Source organism: Pristiophorus japonicus, chromosome 8 (assembly GCF_044704955.1).
Source record: "Pristiophorus japonicus isolate sPriJap1 chromosome 8, sPriJap1.hap1, whole genome shotgun sequence".
Taxonomy (NCBI): domain Eukaryota; kingdom Metazoa; phylum Chordata; class Chondrichthyes; family Pristiophoridae; genus Pristiophorus; species Pristiophorus japonicus.
Genome location: NC_091984.1, coordinates 165,822,036 through 165,841,716, shown reverse-complemented (window position 1 = coordinate 165,841,716; position 19,681 = coordinate 165,822,036). Strand labels below are relative to the sequence as shown.

Sequence of the window (19,681 nt, the reverse complement as noted above, 5' to 3'; positions counted from 1 at the left end):
AGCACTTTCACACAGGTAGGAAGATGGTTTATTTAGTCTTTTCTTTGCTTATACAAATATTATACAAATAAATCCAACCTGAATAAAACTTTATAAGTATAAATAAGGATTTATTATAGAATTTAATGACTTCCCTTCCTCCCCCCCCTCACTTCCCCCCCCCACCTCGTTCTGGACACCTAATTTGTAACCTGCGCCTGATTTTTTAATGTGTAGAACAGGTTTTTTCAGTTCTACAAGAATCTTCACTTGCTCCATTCTAAGTTAGTTTGGAGTACGTTTTCACTGTGGAAACTTTCAAATCAGGCGTCAGTGGCCAGACACGCCCCCTTTTGAAGAAAAAATTCTGTTCCAAAGTGAAACTGTTCTACCTGACTAGAACTGCAGAAAAATAAATGTGGAGAATTGCGATTTCTAAGATAGTCCGTTCTCCACCAGTTGCTCCTAAAAATCAGGTGCAATTCATGTGGAAACTTGGGCCCATAATGTTAGAAAGTGTGAGGTCATGCACTTTAGTAGAAAAAAATCAAAGAGCAAGTTATTGTTTAAATGGAGAAAGTTTGAAAAGTGCCGCAGTACAGCAGGACCTGGGGGTACTTGTGCATGAAACACAAAAGGATAGTATGTAGGTACAGCAAGTGATCAGGAAGGCCAATGGTATCTTGGTCTTTATTGCAAAGCGATGAGTATAAAAGCAGAGAAGTCTTGCTACAGCTATACATGGTATTGCTGAGGCCACACCTGGAATACTGCGTGCAGTTTTGGTTTCCATATTTAAGAAAGGATATACTTGCTTTGGAGGCAGTTCAGAGAAGGTTCACTCGGTTGATTCCGGAGATGAGGGGGTTGACTTATGAGGAAAGGTTGAGTAGGTTGGGCCTCTACTCATTGGAATTCAGAAAAATGAGAGGTGATCTTATTGAAACGTATAAGATTATGAGGGGGTTTGACAAGGTGGATAGAGAGAGAATGTTTCCACTGATGGGGGAGACTAGACTAGGGGGCATAATCTTAGAATAAGGGGCTGCCCATTTAAAACTGAGATGAGGAGAAATTTCTTCTCTCAGAGGGTTGTAAATCTGTGGAATTTGCTGCCTCAGAGACCTGTGGAAGCTGGGACATTGAATACATTTAAGATACAAATAGACAGTTTCTTAAACGATAAGGAGTTATGGGGAGCGGGCGGGCAAGTGGAGCTGAGTCCATGATCAGATCAGCCATGATCGTATTGAATGGAGCAGACTCGAGGGGCAGTATGGCCTACTCCTGCTCCTATTTCTGATGTTCTTATGTAACTACTAAAGCACAAACTATTCCCGGCCGCTAACTTTCCTGCCCTGTCGCCAAAAACATAAAAGCTTAAAATACAGCCCAAAGAACATACCAGTCATTGTGGGGAACCAAGGATCTAATGGCAGAGAGGAACTTGAAGTAATTAATATTAGTGAAGAAAAAGTACTGGAGAAATTAATGGGACTAAAAGCCGATAAATCTCCTGAAATTGATGGCCAAATACTAGGGTTTTAAAAGAGATGGTGAATGCATTGGTTTTGATCTTTCGGAATTCCCTAGATTCTAGAACGGTCACCGTGAATTGGAAGGTAACAAGTGTTATCCCGCTATTCAAGGAGGGAGAAAAAACAAGGAACTCTTGCGTCACCATCTTCATCGAAGCGTACAAGAGCATGGGCCTTACACTAAACATCCATAAGACAAAGGTCCTCCACCAACCTGACCCCGCCATACAGTACTGCCCCCCGATTATCAAAATCCACGGCGTTGCCTTGGACAATGTGGACCATTTACCATACCTCGGGAGCCCATTATCAGCAAGGGCAGACATCGACGGCGAGGTTCAACACCACCTCCAGTGCGCCAACGCAGCCTTCGGTCGCCTGAGGAAGAGAGTGTTTGAAAACCAGGACCTCAAATCTGGCACCAAGCTTATGGTCTACATGGCAGTAGTGATACCTGCCCTCCTATATGGCTCAGAGACGTGGACTATATAGAGCAGGCACTTCAAAATGCTGGAGAAGTACCACCAACGCTGCCTCTGCAAGATCCTGCAAATCCCCTGGGAGGACAGACACACCAACATCAGTGTTCTCGATCAGGCCAATATCCCCAGCATCGAAGTACTCACCACACTCAACCAGTTCCGTTGGGCGGGCAACATCATCTGCATACCCGACACGAGACTCCTTAAGCAAGCACTCTACTCGGAATTCCTACATGACAAGCGAGTCCCAGGTGGGCAGAGGAAACGTAACAGGGACACCCTCAAAGCCTCCTTGATAAAGTGCAACATCCCCACCGACACCTGGGAGTCCCTGGCCAAAGACAGTCCAAAATGGAGGAAGAGCATCTGGGAGGGTTTTGAGCACCTCGAGTCTTGTCGCCGAGAGCATGCAGTAATCAAGCGCAGACAGCAGAAGGAGCGTGCAGCAAACCAGACTACCCACCCACCCTTTCCTCCAACGACTGTCTATCCCACCTGTGACAGAGACTGTAATTCCAACACTGGACTGTACAGCCACCTGAGAACTCATTGGAAGCAAGTCTTCCTCGATTCCGAGGGACTGCCTATGATGATGATGAAATGGGGGGAAGCAGTGGATGTAGTATTTTTTGATTTTCAGAAGATATTCAAAAGGTGCCACATAAGAGGCCACATTAGGGATCATGGGATTGGGGTAATATATTAGCATGGATAGAGGATTGGTTAATGGACACAAAACAGAGAGAAAGGGTAAATGGGTCTTTTTCAGATTGGCTGGCTGTAACTGGTGGGGGGGTCACAAGGATCAGTGCTAAGTCCTCATCTATTCACAATCTATATTAATGACTTAGATGAAGGGACCGAGTGTAATGTATCCAAGTTTGCTGCCGATACAAAGCTTGGTGGTACAGTAAGCTGTGAGGAGGACGGAAAGAGTCTTCAAGGGAATGTGGGAGGCTAAGTGATTGGGCAAGAAGGTGGCAGATGGAGTATATTGTGGGGAAATGTGAAGTCATTCACTTTGGTAGCAAGAATGGAAAAACATAATATTTTTTAAAAGGTGAGAGACTCGTAAATGTTGGTGTTCAGAGAGACCTGGGTGTTGTTGTACATGAATCACTGAAAGTTAACATGCAGGTACAACAGGCTATTAGGAAGGCAAACGATACGTTGGCATTTACCGCAAGGGGGTTGGCGAATAAGAGTAAGGAAGTCTTGCTACGATTATATAGGGCTTTGGTGAGACCACACCAAACTGTGCACAGTTTCAGTCTCCTTACTTAAGAAAGAATATACTTGCCTTAGAGGGGGGTGCACCAAAGACTGATCCCTGGGATGAGAGGGCTGCCCTATGAGGAGAAATTGAGTAAAATGGGCCTATATTCTCTGGCGTTTAGTAGAACGAGAGGTGATCTCATTGAAATGTATAAAATTCTTGGAGGGCTTGAGAGGATAGATGCTAAGAGGTTGTTACTCCTGGTTGGAGAGCCTAGAACTAAGGGTAGAAACAGAGAATGCTGGAAATACTCAGCAGGTCAGGCAGCAGCTGTGGCAAGAGAAACAGAGTTAAGGTTTAGACCGACGACCTTTCATCAGAATCATTGAGTATATTCAAGACTGAGGTCGATATTTGCCACTAAAGGAATCAAGGGATGTGGGGATAATGCGGGAAGGTGGAGTTGAGGTCGAAGATCAGCCATGATCTTACTGAATGGCAGAGCAGGCTCGAGGGGCCGTATGGCCTACTCCTACTCCTATTTCTTACATTGTTATGTTATTATGAATGAAGATCTGTCATTTATGTTACAGGGAACTGCGTCTTGGTGGCTGAGTAAGAGCATGATTTTCAATTCATCATGGACCACTCTGCATCAACTAGTCAGCAATTCCACTAATCACCAGCCTGAAAGACAGAGGTGATGTGTCAACCTGTTTCTGGTGATCAGCACAGGGATCTTGACATCGGGTTGAAGGCTAATGGCTGAAGAGCAGCTGAGTACCTTCAGGAGTTGCAGTGAGGGGATAGAGGAAATAATATACAGTCGATGATCTAACAATAACTATATATTTATATCGTGCTTTTAATGGCCCTAGGAACTTTGCAGTTTAGAGTCAGACCCGATCAGCGACAGGAGGAGAACAGGGGAAGGTGGCTGAAAGTACATTCGAAAAGTAGGTTTTGAGGATGGTTTTGAAGGTGGGTGTAAAATCTTTTGTTTTATTTGGGTGCAGTTGAAGAGATGAGGCCTGTTTGGTGCACAATACAGACCAATATTGCTGGGAAACTTGAGATGACCAGGCCGGAGAAGCTGTCCTTGTCTGAGGTTTGTTTGGCACAAGGCACCCAATCAGTATCAACAGCTCCCCATGATGTGAGGCAGGTTCATTCCAGTTGGTGGCTCCAGAATGAGAGAGATCAGTGTCAGTTTACTCTGATGATTCCTTAGGCCTAGGATGGACTTGGTGCCAACTGGTACCAGTGGATTCACACCAACAGCTGACAGGGAATGGCCATCATGTTTATGCCTCTGGCAATTCTTTCCCATTGAATCACCAGAACTCGGAGGTGAATATCGTTATGTCTTTGGATGCTCTGATAATGACTCCAGGAGGCAATGTATTGCACTTGAACTGTAGTGACCTTAGTCCATTTAATATAACTCCAGAGTGATGATCACACATGGTGGCCTGCCTTTTATACTAGGCCTGGCACACCTGTACAGGTAATCTACAAGTCTCCCACTGCAGTGCCCTCTGGTGGCACACCTTAGTGACCATACAGCTGGTGTACAAGTTTCCCACAGTAGTGCCCTCTGGTGGCACATCTTATATAATAGTACAAGCAGTAAACATGTCTGGATAATGACAAATATGATATGCAGCACTGCCATGCTGGGACGGCAGACAACGCAAGCAGTGATTACAGCCGTCGTTCACAGCTGATGGAAGGGCACACTTGGAACATCGGGCAGTGGGTATAACACACAACCAATTCACATCACGCCCACTTTCTACCAACACCCATCATCATCATCGAGGAAGACATACTTCAATTCTAAAAATTGAGTTCTCAGGTGACTGTATAGTCCAATACGGGAATTAGACCCTGTCACAGGTGGGGCAGACAGTGGTTGGAGGAAAGGGTGGGTGGGACTGGTTTGCCGCACGCTCCTTCCGCTGCCTGTGCTTGTCCTCCGCATGCTCCCAGCGACGAGACTCGAGGTGCTCAGTGCCCTCCAGGATGCACTTCCTCCATTTAGGGCGGTCCTTGACTAGGGACTCCCAGGTGTCGGTGGGGATGCGCCTAAGTGAAAATGACCCCCATACTTGTAGCAGTTTCAGTAGAACTGGGTATTTGGCAGCGATGCAACATCTTTTCAGCTGATCAAAAGTTCAGTAAAGAGATAAAAGTACCAAAGTCACTTGTTGCAGGTATCACGTGGAGTGGCAGCAAAGTCACTGGTACACCTCTAGAGATTTCCTGCCCGTTGGACAGTGCAAGGTTTAGTCAGGTTTAATGGATCTATTTAACTTCTTCCCATAAATCAAGGCACATTGAACCTTTTTTAAACGACCAGCTACAAAATACAATGGCTTTAATGGCTTTAAAGTGTCAAAAATAGGGATTGTTATCTCTGGCACATCAGTGATTACACACAAGCGCCCCTTCTGTAAGCAATCGCGGTGTTTCTAAAACCGTCAGCAGCTATTGTTAGTCTGAAATCAAATCCATTACATGAAATTATCTTCCTTCTTTAGAGAGAAATTGGAACGAGAAACCTCAATCTGTAAGCTAGATTGAGCTTTTAGTATTGATGCAACAATCTAATTTCTCACACTGAAGACAGCTGATTGCTTTTGAAAACAAAGCTAATTATTTCCATTATCATGAGCAGGTTGCTTTACATTTAACTGGGAGAGGCAAGCTTCACTTCAGGGGTATCGGGAACACAGCTGCAGAGTACACATACGTTTTTGAAATTGGTAAGAGAATGCGGTCTATGAATGGTGTGTGGCACATTGGGCTGATAGAATGTGGGGAGTTTCTGATCTCAGCCAAGCGAGCTTGGATATGATGGTGAGCAGTGATCAGGCATTTCCACACAAGAGAGCGAAGAAAGGAAAATACCCAATTGGCTTAAAGTCTCTCCCGTGAACCTCCCAGTGAGTGGCTCTTGGCAGAATTAGGGAGTGATCTGCCTCACTGTTAGCTGTCAGTGGGTAACACTCTCGCCTTTGAGTCAGAAGGTTGTGGGTTCAAGTCCCACTCCAGGAACTTGAGCACATAAATCTAGGCTGACACTCCAGTGCAGAGCTGAGGGAGTGCTGCACTGTCGGAGGTGCTGTCTTTCGGATGCAACGTTAAACCGAGGCCCCGTCTGCTCTCTCAGGTGGATGTAAAAGATCCCATGACACTATTTCGAAGAAGAGCAGGGGAGTTATCCCCGATGTCCTGGCCAGTATTTATCCCTCAATCAACATCACAAAAACAGATTATCTGGTCATTATCACACTGCTGCTTGTGGGAGCTTGCTGTGCTGCTGCGTTTCCCACATTACAACAGTGACTACACTCTAAAAGTACTGATACAAAAGCAAAATACTGTGGATGATGGAATCTGGAATAAAAACTGAAAATGCTGGAAATCTCAGCGGGTCAGGCAGCATCTGTGGAGAGGAAGCAGAGTTAATGTTTCGGGTTGATGACCCTTTGTCAGAACTGGAGAGCGTTCGCAAACGTTAACTCTGCTTCCCCTCCACAGATGTTGCCTGACCCGCTGAGATTTCCAGCATTTTCTGTTTTTACTCTAAAAGTACTTCATTGGCTGTAAAGCACTTCGAGACATTCAGTGGTCGTGAAAGGCCATATATAAATGTAAATCTTTCTTTCTTTCAAATTCATGTGGGTTTAAACTCAAACCCCTTTGGCGGGTTAATGCCAGGAATGCTCTCGAGCTGCACTTTCTCCCGCCGCTGTCCCACTGCCGAAAACCTGCTTTAACAGTCAGTCTTTTAACCACCAGACTAAACAACACTGGCCTAACCACATAAATATCTATTAGCCTCAGCATCAAGTGCAAGCCATCCTGATAAGCCATTTTCCCCCTCAGTACTTTTCCTGAGGTTCTGAAATCGCTCCATTCCTGACGATGCGGAGCTTCGGTTCCACGCGTGCTGGGCACCTCCTGGTACCTTGCCCAAGTGGCGACGCACCGTGCGTGCGTCTCGATGCCCACAGACTGACCGTACAGAGCATGGCGGCTCTAGTAGATCCAGTCCTCACCCAATAACTATCCATGCACACTTCCCAGTGGGGGTCACTACATGACGATCAGAAGGAACCCTGGCTGACTTTCACTCCCCACCCAAGCATGCGGAGGTATTGTTCAATACCTCAGGTGCTGACAGCCAATGTAGATCAGCGAGGACAGGGGCGATGGGTGAGCTGGACTTGGTGTGGAATACGATAGGGGCAGCAAAGTTTTGGATGAGCTCAAGTTTACTGAGGATATAAACCTAGAAGTAACAAAGGCATTAATGAGGGTTTCAGCAGCAGATAGGCCGAGGCAAGGGGTGGAGCTGGGCGATGTTACAGAGGTGGAAGTAGACGATCTTTGTGATGGAGTGGCTATGGGGTTGGAAACTCAGTTCAAGGTTGAATCAGACAGTGAGGTTGTGAACAGTCTGGTTCAGCCCGAGACAGTGGTTGGGGATGGGGAATGGAATTGGTGCCAAGTATACAAAGCTTGGTGTGAGTGTCAAAGACGATGACTTCAATCTTCCCAAAGTTGAACTGGAGAAATTTGCAGCTCATCCAAGACTGGATTTCAGACAAGCAGTCTGACAAGACAGAGGCAGTGGAGGGACCAAGAAAGCTGATGGAATATCAGGAGAGGTGGTGGAGGGGTAGAGGTGGATATCGGCAGCTGTCTGTATCCTTTTCTACACCAAGTCCTGCTCCCCCATCATCGCTGTACATTGGCTCCCGGTCCTGAATATATCCAACTTAAAATTTCCAGCCTTAATCGTCAGCGTACGTGAGGAATCTGGCGTCATGTCTTCAGATGATGTTGCCAAGAGGTAGCATGTAAATGAGGAGGAGGCCAACGTTAGCTCGTTGGGGACTCCAGAGGTACTGATACGGGGACGGAAAGAGAGGCCATTTCTGCAGATGTTATGATTATATTCGGGAAGAGTGCAACCAGGTGAGCGCAGTCCCACTGAGCTAGATAAAGGAGTAGAGCTGTTGGAGGAGGATGGTCTGATTGAACTTGTCACAGGCTGCAGAGAAATCAATGAGGACTAGTCAGAAATGGAGGAGGTCACTTGTGACTTTGGTTAGGGCCGTTTCAGTGCTGTGGCAGCGGCAGAATCTGGATTGGAAAGATTCAAACAGAGTTGCAAGGATTTGGGAAGCAACACTGGCCACCCTTTTGTAAAATTCAGCTCATCCAAAACTCTGCTGTCCCTATCGTATTCCACACCAAGTCCCGCTCACCCATCAGCCCTGTCCTCCCTGACCTACATTGGCTGTCAGCACCTATGGAACAATATCTCAGCTGGGATGGGGACCAGGAAGGAAGTTGGGTGGTCAGCAGCCTAGTGCGAATGGGATCTCGAGAGCAAGAGGTGGATCTCATGAATGAGCTTGGAGAGGGCAGAGAGAAAATAGGAGAGAAGCTAGTGGGAGACGGGTTCATGGCCGGGGCAGAGCGGAGTCTTGGTGGGCAAGCAGAAGGAGAGGCAGCAGCGGAGGTAGCTGAATATATAATCTTAGTCTTAAGAACATAAGAAATAGGAGCAGGAGTAGGCCATTCAGCCCCTCGAGCCTGCTCTGCCATTTAATACAGTCAAGCTGGTAAGTGGTTGGCTGTTCGACTGGTAAGTATAACTCTCTTTTAGACTGACTTTTAGATTGGTTTAACTGGCAGCAAACTACTAAGTAGCTGTTTGGTGTTCAAGTAAATTTTAGTAAGTAAATTAATTTAAGGGTTAAGTCATGGCAGGAGAGCTCGGACTCGTGCCATGCTCCTTCTGTGCTATGTGGGAAGTCAGGGACACTACTATGTGTGCGGGAAGTGTGTCCAGCTGCAGCTCCTGACAGTCCGCATGACGGCACTGGAGCTGCGGATGGACTCACTCTGGAGCACGCGCGATGCTGAGAATGTTGTGGATAGCAAGAGACAAGGCAAGAGCAGGAAGGTAGTGCAGGAGACCCCTGCGATCATCTCCCTCCAAAACAGATATACCGTTTTGGATACTGTTGAGGGAGATGACTTACCAGGGGAAGGCACCAGCAGCCAGGTTCATGGCACCATGGGTGGCTCTGCTGCACAGAAGGGCGGGAAAAAGAGTGGGAGAGCTATAGTGATAGAGGACTCTATTATAAGGGGAATAGATAGGGGTTTCTGCAGCCGCAACCGAGACTCCAGGATGGTATGTTGCTCCCTGGTGCAAGGGTCAAGGATGTCTCGGAGCGGCTGCAGAGCATTCTGGAGAGGGAGGGTGGACAGCGAGTTGTCATGGTACATGTAGGTACTAACGATATAGGTAAGAAGCGGGAAGAGCTCCTACAAGCTGAATTTAGGGAGCTAGGAGTTAAATTAAAAAGTAGGATCTCAAAGGTAGTAATCTCTGGATTGCTACTAGTGCCACATGCTAATCAGAGTAGAGGGAGCAGGATAGTTAGAATAAATACGTGGCTTGAACAGTGGTGCAAGAGGGAGGGATTCGAATTCCTGGGACATTGGAACCAGTTTTGGGGGAAGTGGGACCTGTACAAAAGGGACGGTCTGCACTTGGTAACATTTGCTAATGCAGTTTGGGAGTGTTTAAACTAATATGGCAGGGGGATGGGAACCTATGCAGCGAGACAGGGCGAAGTAATATGGAGACAGAAACAGATGGTAGAAAGGTAAAAAGCAATAGTGGAAGGCCGAGTAAACAAAGGCAAGAAACAAAAAGGGCCACACTACATCATAATTCTAAAAGGACAAAGGGTGTTAAAAAAACAAGCCTGAAGGCTTTGTGTCTTAATGCAAGGAGTATCCGTAATAAGGTGGATGAATTAACTGCAAATAGATGTTAACAGATATGATGTGATTGGGATTACAGAGACGTGACTCCAGGATGATCAGGGCGAGGAACTCAATATCCAAAGGTATTCAACATTCGGGAAGGATAGAATAAAAGGAAAAGGAGGTGGGGTAGCATTGCTGGTTAAAGAGGAGATTAATGCAATAGTTAGGAAGGACATTAGCTTGGCTGATGTGGAATCTATATGGGTAGAGCTGCAGAACACCAAAGGGCAAAAAACGTGAGTGGGAGTTATGTACAGACCTCCAAACAGTAGTAGTGATGTTGGGGAGGGCATTAAACAGGAAATTAGGGGTGCATGCAGGAAAGGTGCAGCAGTTATCATGGGTGACTTTAATATGCATATAGATTGGGCTAACCAAACTGGAAGCAAAACGGTGGAGGAGGATTTCCTGGAGTGCATAAGGGATGGTTTTCTCGACCAATATGTCGAGGAACCAACTAGGGGGGAGGCCATCTTAGACTGGGTGTTGTGTAATGAGAGAGGATTAATTAGCAATCTCGTTGTGCGAGGCCCCTTGGGGAAGAGTGACCATAATATGGTGGAATTCTACATTAGGATGGAGAATGAAACAGTTAATTCAGAGACCATGGTCCAGAACTTAAAGAAGGGTAACTTTGAAGGTATGAGGCGTGAATTGGCTAGGATAGATTGGCGAATGATACTTAAGGGGTTGACAGTGGATAGGCAATGGCAGACATTTAGAGACCGCATGGATGAACTACAACAATTGTACATCCCTGTCTGCCGTAAAAATACAAAAGGGAAGGTAGCTCAACCGTGGCTATCAAGGGAAATCAGGGATAGTATTAAAGCCAAGGAAGAGGCATACAAATTGGCCAGAAATAGCAACGAACCCGGGTACTGGGAGAAATTTAGAATTCAGTAGAGGAGGACAAAGGGTTTGATTAGGGCAGGGAAAATAGAGTCCGAGAGGAAGCTTGCAGGGAACATTAAAACGGACTGCAAAAGCTTCTATAGATATGTAAAGAGAAAAAGGTTAGTAAAGACAAACGTAGGTCCCCTGCAGTCAGAATCAGGGGAAGTCATAACGGGGAACAAAGAAATGGCAGACCAATTGAACAAGGACTTTGGTTCGGTATTCACTAAGGAGGACGCAAACAACCTTTCGGATACAAAAGGGGTCAGAGGGTCTAGTAAGAAGGATGAACTGAGGGAAATCCTTATTAGTCGGGAAATTGTGTTGGGGAAATTGATGGGATTGAAGGCCGATAAATCCTCAGGGCCTGATGGTCTGCATCCCAGAGTACTTAAGGAGGTGGCCTTGGAAATAACGGATGCATTGACAGTCATTTTCCAACATTCCATAGACTCTGGATCAGTTCCTATGGAGTGGAGGGTAGCCAATGTAATCCCACTTTTTAAAAAAAGGAGGGAGAGAGAAAACAGGGAATTATAGACCGGTCAGCCTGACATTGGTAGTGGGTAAAATGATGGAATCAATTATTAAGGATGTCATAGCAGCGCATTTGGAAAGAGGTGACATGATAGGTCCAAGTCAGCATGGATTTGTGAAAGGGAAATCATGCTCGACAAATCTTCTGGAATTTTTTGAGGATGTTTCCATCGAGTGGACAAGGGAGAACCAGTTGATGTGGTGTATTTCGACTTTCAGAAGGCTTTCGACAAGGTCCCACACAAGAGATTAATGTGCAAAGTTAAAGCACATGGGATTGGGGGTAGTGTGCTGACGTGGATTGAGAACTGGTTGGCAGACAGGAAGCAAAGAGTAGGAGTAAATGGGTACTTTTCAGAATGGCAGGCAGTGACTAGTGGGGTACCGCAAGGTTCTGTGCTGGGGTCCCAGCTGTTTACATTGTACATTAATTATTTAGACGAGGGGATTAAATGTAGTATCTCCAAATTTGCGGATGACACTAAGTTGGGTGGCAGTGTGAGCTGCGAGGAGGATGCTGTGAGGCTGCAGAGCGACTTGGATAGGTTAGGTGAGTGGGCAAATGCATGGCAGATGAAGTATAATGTGGATAAGTGTGAGGTTATCCACTTTGGTGGTAAAAAGAGAGAGACAGACTATTATCTGAATGATGACAGATTAGGAAAAAGGGAGGTGCAACGAGACCTGGGTGTCATGGTACATCAGTCATTGAAGGTTGGCATGCAGGTACAGCAAGCGGTTAAGAAAGCAAATGGCATGTTGGCCTTCATAGCAAGGGGATTTGAGTACAGGGACAGGGAGGTGTTACTACAGTTGTACAGGGCCTTGGTGAGGCCACACCTGGAGTATTGTGTACAGTTTTGGTCTCCTAACTTAAGGAAGGACATTCTTGCTATTGAGGGAGTGCAGCGAAGGTTCACCAGACTGATTCCCGGGATGGCGGGACTGACATATCAAGAAAGACTGGATCAACTGGGCTTGTATTCACTGGAGTTCAGAAGAATGAGAGGGAACCTCATAGAAACGTTTAAAATTCTGACGGGTTTAGACAGGTTAGATGCAGGAAGAATGTTCCCAATGTTGGGGAAGTCCAAAACCAGGGGTCACAGTCTAAGGATAAGGGGTAAGCCATTTAAGACCGAGATGAGGAGAAACTTCTTCACCTAGAGAGTGGTGAACCTGTGGAATTCTCTACCACAGAAAGTTGTTGAGGCCAATTCACTAAATATATTCAAAAAGGAGTTAGATGTAGTCCTTACTACTAGGGGGATCAAGGGGTATGGCGAGAAAGCAGGAATGGGGTACTGAAGTTCCATGTTCAGCCATGAACTCATTGAATGGCGGTGCAGGCTCGAAGGGCCTAATGGCCTACTCCTGCACCTATTTTCTATGTTTCTATGTTTCATGGCTGATCCGATCATGGACTCAGGTCCACTTTCTTGCCTGCTCCCCATAACCCCTTATTCCCTTATCGGTTAAGAATCTGTCTATCTCCGCCTTAAATATATTCAATGTCCCAGCTTCCACAGCTCTCTGAGGCAGCGAATTCCACGAATTTACAACCTTTTGAGAGAAGAAATTTCTCCATCTCAGTTTTAAATGGGCGGCCCCTTATTTTAAGATCATGCTCTCTAGTTCTAGTCTCCCCCATCAGTGGAAACATCCTCTCTGCATCCACCTTGTCAAGCCCCCTCATAATCTTACACTGCCTTTGTAACAAAGAAATCCTTGAGCTTCCTGCACTTGTTGAAGACGAGAGTGGAGGGGGCAGGGGAAAAGGGTTTAAGGAGACGGTTGGTCGTGGAGAAAACCGCAATGAGCAGTTTTGGCAGAGGAGAGGGAGGCCTAACAGCACTTGGTGTGATCCAGCCAGGTCTGGCGATGGATTGTTTAACCAGTTGTGTACCAAATATTCCCAAATCCGCGTACCTTGGACTAAAGGGAGTGAAGATAACGGCCATATCAGGGGGAATGGCCAAGATATGGTTAACATTACAGGGTAAATTATGGTTCAAAAGAAAATGCGAAAAGCATTTGCTGATGGAGAGCAGTGCGTTGCATTTTGTGAGGGAGGCACTGATATGCCTGAAATGATTACACGGGACAGGGAGACACAGTGAGTACAGGCTACATGCAATGTTCCCCTTAATTGTACCTGTGAGTGAGTGCACAGTGCCTTTAACAAGCTGTGCGGCCATGCGCGACACTTCACACTGGAGAAGCTGGCCCCGGGCTGTGCGGCACCGACACACACCTCCGCAGCTTAGAGGGAACGTTGGTTACATGGTATAAACGCAAACATTATTATATCAGAAAGTAATAGGAGCAATAGCCAGAGAAAACCTGACAAACTATCACAGCTTATAAAGCGTGGAGTGTCAGAAATGATTTGGAAAAGGCAAGAATAAATAATTTTTACAGTAAAATATGTTCCATACAGGTTATTTCTCAGTAATCTGCTGAAGCAAACTCTGCATTGCTTTACTGATATCCTTTTATTAGCGTTTCCTACTCCACTTAAGAACACTAATCTTGACTGCTTATTGCTTGTTTGCGCATCGTATAAAAGAAATACGCAGATTAGGCAGCTATTCAATTGCGCATATTTGCCAATATTAATAAAGTGCACTAGTGACGTTCTTGGCTGCTGACTTGCTGCCAGCTATCTGTTATCCTATACTTATAGCCCCATTATGTTTAATGCAAGATAAATGCTCATTGAGACTGTGTGGGTGTTAATTACATTTGCCTCTGGGCGCAGTCACATCACAGTACAGATATTTCACGGATGGCATTTACTATAATTTGTCTGTTAAAGATGTAAAGTCGTAAATGTCCACACAACATGAGCTCCCAAATGTCTCAGTAAGTTTATTCATTGACCAAGAACGGTCCCACGTCTAATCCTTACTGTGCTCCAAGTGCCTCAGAGGCCACTGTTGACCCCTAATTATCCCATACTTTGTCCTGCTCACCTTCACCATCATTATCATAGGCAATCCCTCGAAACAAGGATGACTTGCATCCACGTCAAAAAGGGATGAATTCAATGAAGGACCTAATATTCTGGATCCCAAACTTCATATTGAAGGGTGGAAGATGTTTGTGCGTGGATTTTTTAAACGTGTGGTGGCCGTTGCACACCAGCCACCACACAGGCTTGACAGAGCTAGGTCTTGGTCCAGTGGCAAGATTAACCAAGACAACTGGAGGCCTACTTTGCTGCATGGACCTAGTGCGCACACATATCGCAGTGTGGGCTGGTCCGTGCTGCCCCTGGCCCCCGAACTCTCGCCTCTCCTGGGCCTTGAACTCTCGCCGCTCCTTCGCCCCAGTCTCACCGCTCCTGCTGTACCTGCCCGTGCTGCAGTCAGTTAGTCGTTGCCCTCCGTCACCTTCACCCCTGTGCTCGCTGACCTACATTGGCTCCCAGTCCCACAATTTAAAGTTCTCATTCTAATGTTTAAATCTCTTCATGGCCTCACCCCTCCCCATCTGTGTAACTTCCTCCAGCCCTACAACCCTCGGCCCGAGCTCTCTGTCCCTCTGATTGGCCTTTTGTGTATCCACCCCCACTTCCTTTCAACCCATTCAGCAGTCTAGGCTCCATGTTCTGGAATTAAAAAAAATAATACTAAGCTCTTCTACTGTCGGCTGTGGCCCAGTGGGTAGTACACTCGCCTCTGAGTCAGAAGGTTGTGGGTTCAAGTCCCACTCCAGGGACTTGAGCACATAATCTAGGCTGACACTCTAATGCAGTGCTGAGGGAATGCTGCATTGTCAGAGATGTCATCTTTTGGATGAGACGTTAAACCGAGTCTGCCCTCTCAGGTGGATGTAAAAGATCCCACTGCGCTATTTAGAAGGGAGTTATCCCTGGTGTCCAGGCCAATATTTATCCCTCAATCAACACAATAAAAAAACCCAGATTATCTGGTCATTGTCACAGTGCTGTTTGTGGGAGCTTGCTGTGCGCAAACTGGCTGCTGCGTTTCCTACATTACAACAGTGATTGCACTTCAAAAGTACTTCATTGGCTTTAAAGCGCTTTGAGACGTCCTGTGGTTGTGAAAGGCGCTATATAAATGCAAGTCTTTCTTTCTTTAGTACTTCAACCGTGAGAAGGCAGTCGGAGAAGATAAAAATGGGCTTGAAACAGCGGACAGACACTAGATATTGATTATACTGAATTACTTTTCCCTTAAAACATCACAAGGGAAGACATGCAGAGAGGATATTTCCATCTGTGGAAATCGCTGGCTCGGAGAGCTGTGGAAGCTGGGACATTGAATAAATTTAAGACAGAAATAGACAGTTTCTTCACCGACAAGGGGATAAGGGGTTATGGGGAGCAGGCAGGGAAGTGGACCTGAGTCCATGATCGGATCAGCCATGATCGTAATAAATAGCGGAGCAGGCTCAAGGGGCCGTATGGCCTACTCCTGTTCCTATTTCTTATGTTCTTATGAGCAACATGCCCTCCCCAAATGGAGATAACCCAAGTAAATCATTGATGCCCCATAAATATTTAAAGAGCTTAAAACAAATAAATCACCTGGAATATGGTACTTATCTGATAGTGCTGTGAGAAACTAGGGAGATTTGAGAGCCACTGTCTAATATTATGAGGCTTCACTGAACTCTGGGGAACTACCAGTGGAGTGGAAACAGGCTGATGTGGTGCCAATGTTCAAAAAGGGAGGCAAAACAGGCAGAGGCAACTACAGATCTGTTAGTCCCACTTCCATTCCATGTAAAATAACGCAATCAATTATCAGGGGCAAACTTGAGGACAATCTGCACAACGAAACCGAGTATCTAGCTGTCAGTATTCCCAATCCCCAATCCGCAGCAGGAATCAATGGCTAGCAACCCTTCCCTAGACCAGAGGTGATGATGTCGGCACCCCATCACCACCAGCTACAATGGGCAGAGATTGAAGCTGGGAGCTCTGTGCTGTTTGGCTCAGTTCCACGTTAGGGGGTGCATTTTACCCCACTGAGTCCCCTGGGGAGTACAACAGTTATGTATGCAACACCTTGTAACAAGCATTCTACCGCCACCAGAGGGCATATCTGTTGGTCCCAAGGGATCCTAGCATCCCTTGGGAGCACTGCATATAAGCAGGCCTCCCATGCTGTGCCAGAACTCTGGAGTCAGAATAAAGAGACTAAGGTCACACTTACTCAAGTCTACAGTACTCAGTCACATTGCTTTATTTGAGACATTAACAACAATCTCACTACAATACAGGATATTCACAAGGCAGATTGCCCAGCACTGCCATTCTAATGTGTTTTACACATTAAACTGACCATTTAACTCTACCTTCTTACCTCATTGAAATCTCCGACCCTGGGAATATGGTTCTTCCTGGTCTTGCCAAGAATGTTGCCGGAATTAGAAATCACCACCGCAGTGTTCCACAGTGTCTCTCCATGGACCTCATCGCGCTCCAAGATCGGGGACACCACAACCAGGTTGTACTTTCTTGCAAGCTACAGGAGGAGGGAGGGAAGGGTGAGGAGGGAGAGGACAGGAGAGAGAGACAAAGAAGATAAAAGAAGAATGTATTGAGAACTAGGCTTGTAGCCGATGAAAGGTCGCCGACTGGAAATGTTAACGCTGTTCCTCTCTCCACAGCGATGGGCTGCCCGACCTGCTGAGCGTTTCCAGCATTTTGTGCTTGTATTTCAGATTTCCAGCAGCCGCAGCATTTAGCTTTTGTTTCAGGCTTGTAGCTTGCAATTTTAGGCCGATAGCCAAAAGGTTAACGGAGCAGAACCTCCAAACCAGTTCCACATGCACGCCACAATTTATCAACCGTAACCTTAACATAAGAACATTTGAAACAGGGACAGATCAAGTCACCAACCAGCCCCGTCACTGAGCGGTGGGGATTGTGATTGGAGCATAATCACCCTCCAGGCGGAATTGCCTGTTTCAGCTCAGCACCTGTTGGGAAACACCAAGGACCCCTCCCCGACCCCTCACCCCCGAGAGAGGGAAACCAGAGGGAGAGGCAATGTCCATTCCACTCCTGCATCCTGCTGAACAGCAGGTCTCAGAGCAGTGTTCGTGCAGCCAGCAATGCAAGGTTACCACATCCACTAAAGCCCACTAAAACAAAGGTCCTCCCAGTGCCTGGCATGAGCCATTGACTTGAGCAAGAGCTGAGCATCGGAGCCAGCGACACAACCAGAATATAAACCAATGTGTGGCAGGTCCCTCTCAGGGTAAGTGTCAGCCTGTGCCGGGTCACAGCACTGCACAATCTTCTTCCTCCTCCACTGGCGATGACAGTATAACTCCCAACTGCAGTATCTGCTGTAGCCTATCCAGCCAGGCGCTTGCTCATACAGGGTACGTGAGTTGCTGCACTGGATTGGAAGTGCCCGTGTTTATCTCATGTACAACCTACTTTGCATAGCCTGGTTTGCACGACAACTTCCAATCATATATAGATCTAAAATGTTAACAATGGGCAGTGATGCCAGTCTACCAGTTTTCACTGTCTAAGCTTACATACAGGTGAGCTTTCAAAGGCCAGCAAAAGTCTGCAGCTTCAGGACAGGAAGGGAAATGCTTTTTCAAAACAAATTTGCTCATTTTTATCTGCTGATCTGTGTTAAAGGCTGCCGCACAGAATGGTGGATCAGCAGTACAAACAACAGCAACTTCTCTCACAATCAATAAATATTTCCAGTGCTCGTTAAACGTCGTGTTCAACAAGATACAAACAGAAAGGGCCAAAGGCAGCTTCTTGCACCATGACAGCTTCATCGTGGAAGGAGACCAGCCCAAGCCCCCTTTGCCGAGGTTCCTTGGGCACCTGGTGAGGCAGGTTATAAAACCCAGTTACACTGCGCTGCGACAAAAGCTGAGCCCAGGTGGCTACAACTCTCATCAAAGTACGAGTTACACCCTTAGGTTTGTGCAAAACCGTCTTCAGGCAGAATTTATAGAGTGGGCTGGTTGGCAAGTGGAAAGCTACAAGAGCTTTTATAATCGGTGCATTGGATACACCATGTTAATGGCCTCAATCAGAGTGAAATGTAGGAAATGAGCGGAAAGGGGAAGTCAGGGATCATAAAATTGTCTGAGTAATTGTTAAATACACATATAGATGGATCATGCTTGCGTACGTGCAAACTACCTTCCTATTTGTCTCCCTCCCCGGAGGGTGCGGAGACTTGCTAGGATATGGTCCCACAGCACAGGCAGCCCTGCTCTACCTTTCCCAGCGGCCAGTCTTCCTGGGTGAACCCAGACAGTTTGTCACAAGGCTATGTAACTGTGCAGGGCATCAGTGTGGGGTCCAAATGTTGTCTTCAACTGGTTTTTAAAAGTTGATTCTCAGGATGTGGGCGTCGCTGGCAAGGCCAGCATTTATTGCCTGTGTCTAGTTGTCCTATACAACTGGGTGGCTTGCTCGGCCACTGTAGAGGGCAGTTCAGAAACAACCACATAGAAACATAGAAAATAGGAGCAGGAGGCCATTCGGCCCTTCGAGTCTGCACCGCCATTCAGTATGATCATGGCTGATTCTCTATCTCAGCACCATATTCCTGCTTTTTCCCCATGCCCCTTGATGCCTTTTGTTTCTAGAAATCTATCTATCTCCCTCTTAAATATATTCAATGACTTGGCCTCCACAGTGGTAGAGAATTCCACAGGTTCACCACCCTCTGAGTGAAAACATTTCTCCTAATCTCGGTCCTAAATTTCCTACACCGTATCCTGAGACTGTGACCCCTTGTTCTAGACTTCCCAGCCCAGGGAAACATCCTCCCCGCATCCAGTCTGTCCAACCCAGTCAGAATTTTATACGTTTCAATGAGATCCCCTCTCATTCTTTTAAACTCTAGTGAATACAGGCCTAGTCGACTCAATCTCTCCTCATACGACAGTCCTGCCGTCCCAGGAATCAGTCTGGTGAACCTTCGCTGCACTCCCTCTATGGCAAGTATATCCTTACCTAGATAAGGAGATCAAAACTGCACACAATACTCCAGGTGTGGTCTCACCTGTATAATTGTAGTAAGACATCCTTGATGTGGGTCTGGAGTCACACGCGAGCCAGACCGGGTAAGGACGGCAAGTTTCTTTCCCTGAACGGCATTAGTGAGCGAGGGTTTTTACGACAATCTGACAGCTTCAAGGTCACT

The 19,681-nt window shown here is 46.4% G+C and overlaps 1 protein-coding gene across 1 annotated transcript in view; it reads right to left on the bottom strand.

Annotated features, from left to right (window-relative positions):
* Positions 1-19,681, bottom strand: part of upb1 (ureidopropionase, beta) — a 157,754-nt gene that overhangs the window by 45,692 nt on the left and 92,381 nt on the right. Inside the window, exon 6 of the mRNA XM_070888307.1 lies at positions 16,850-17,011. Coding sequence (XP_070744408.1) covers positions 16,850-17,011 — 162 coding nt within the window. The remainder of the gene's footprint in view (positions 1-16,849; positions 17,012-19,681) is intronic.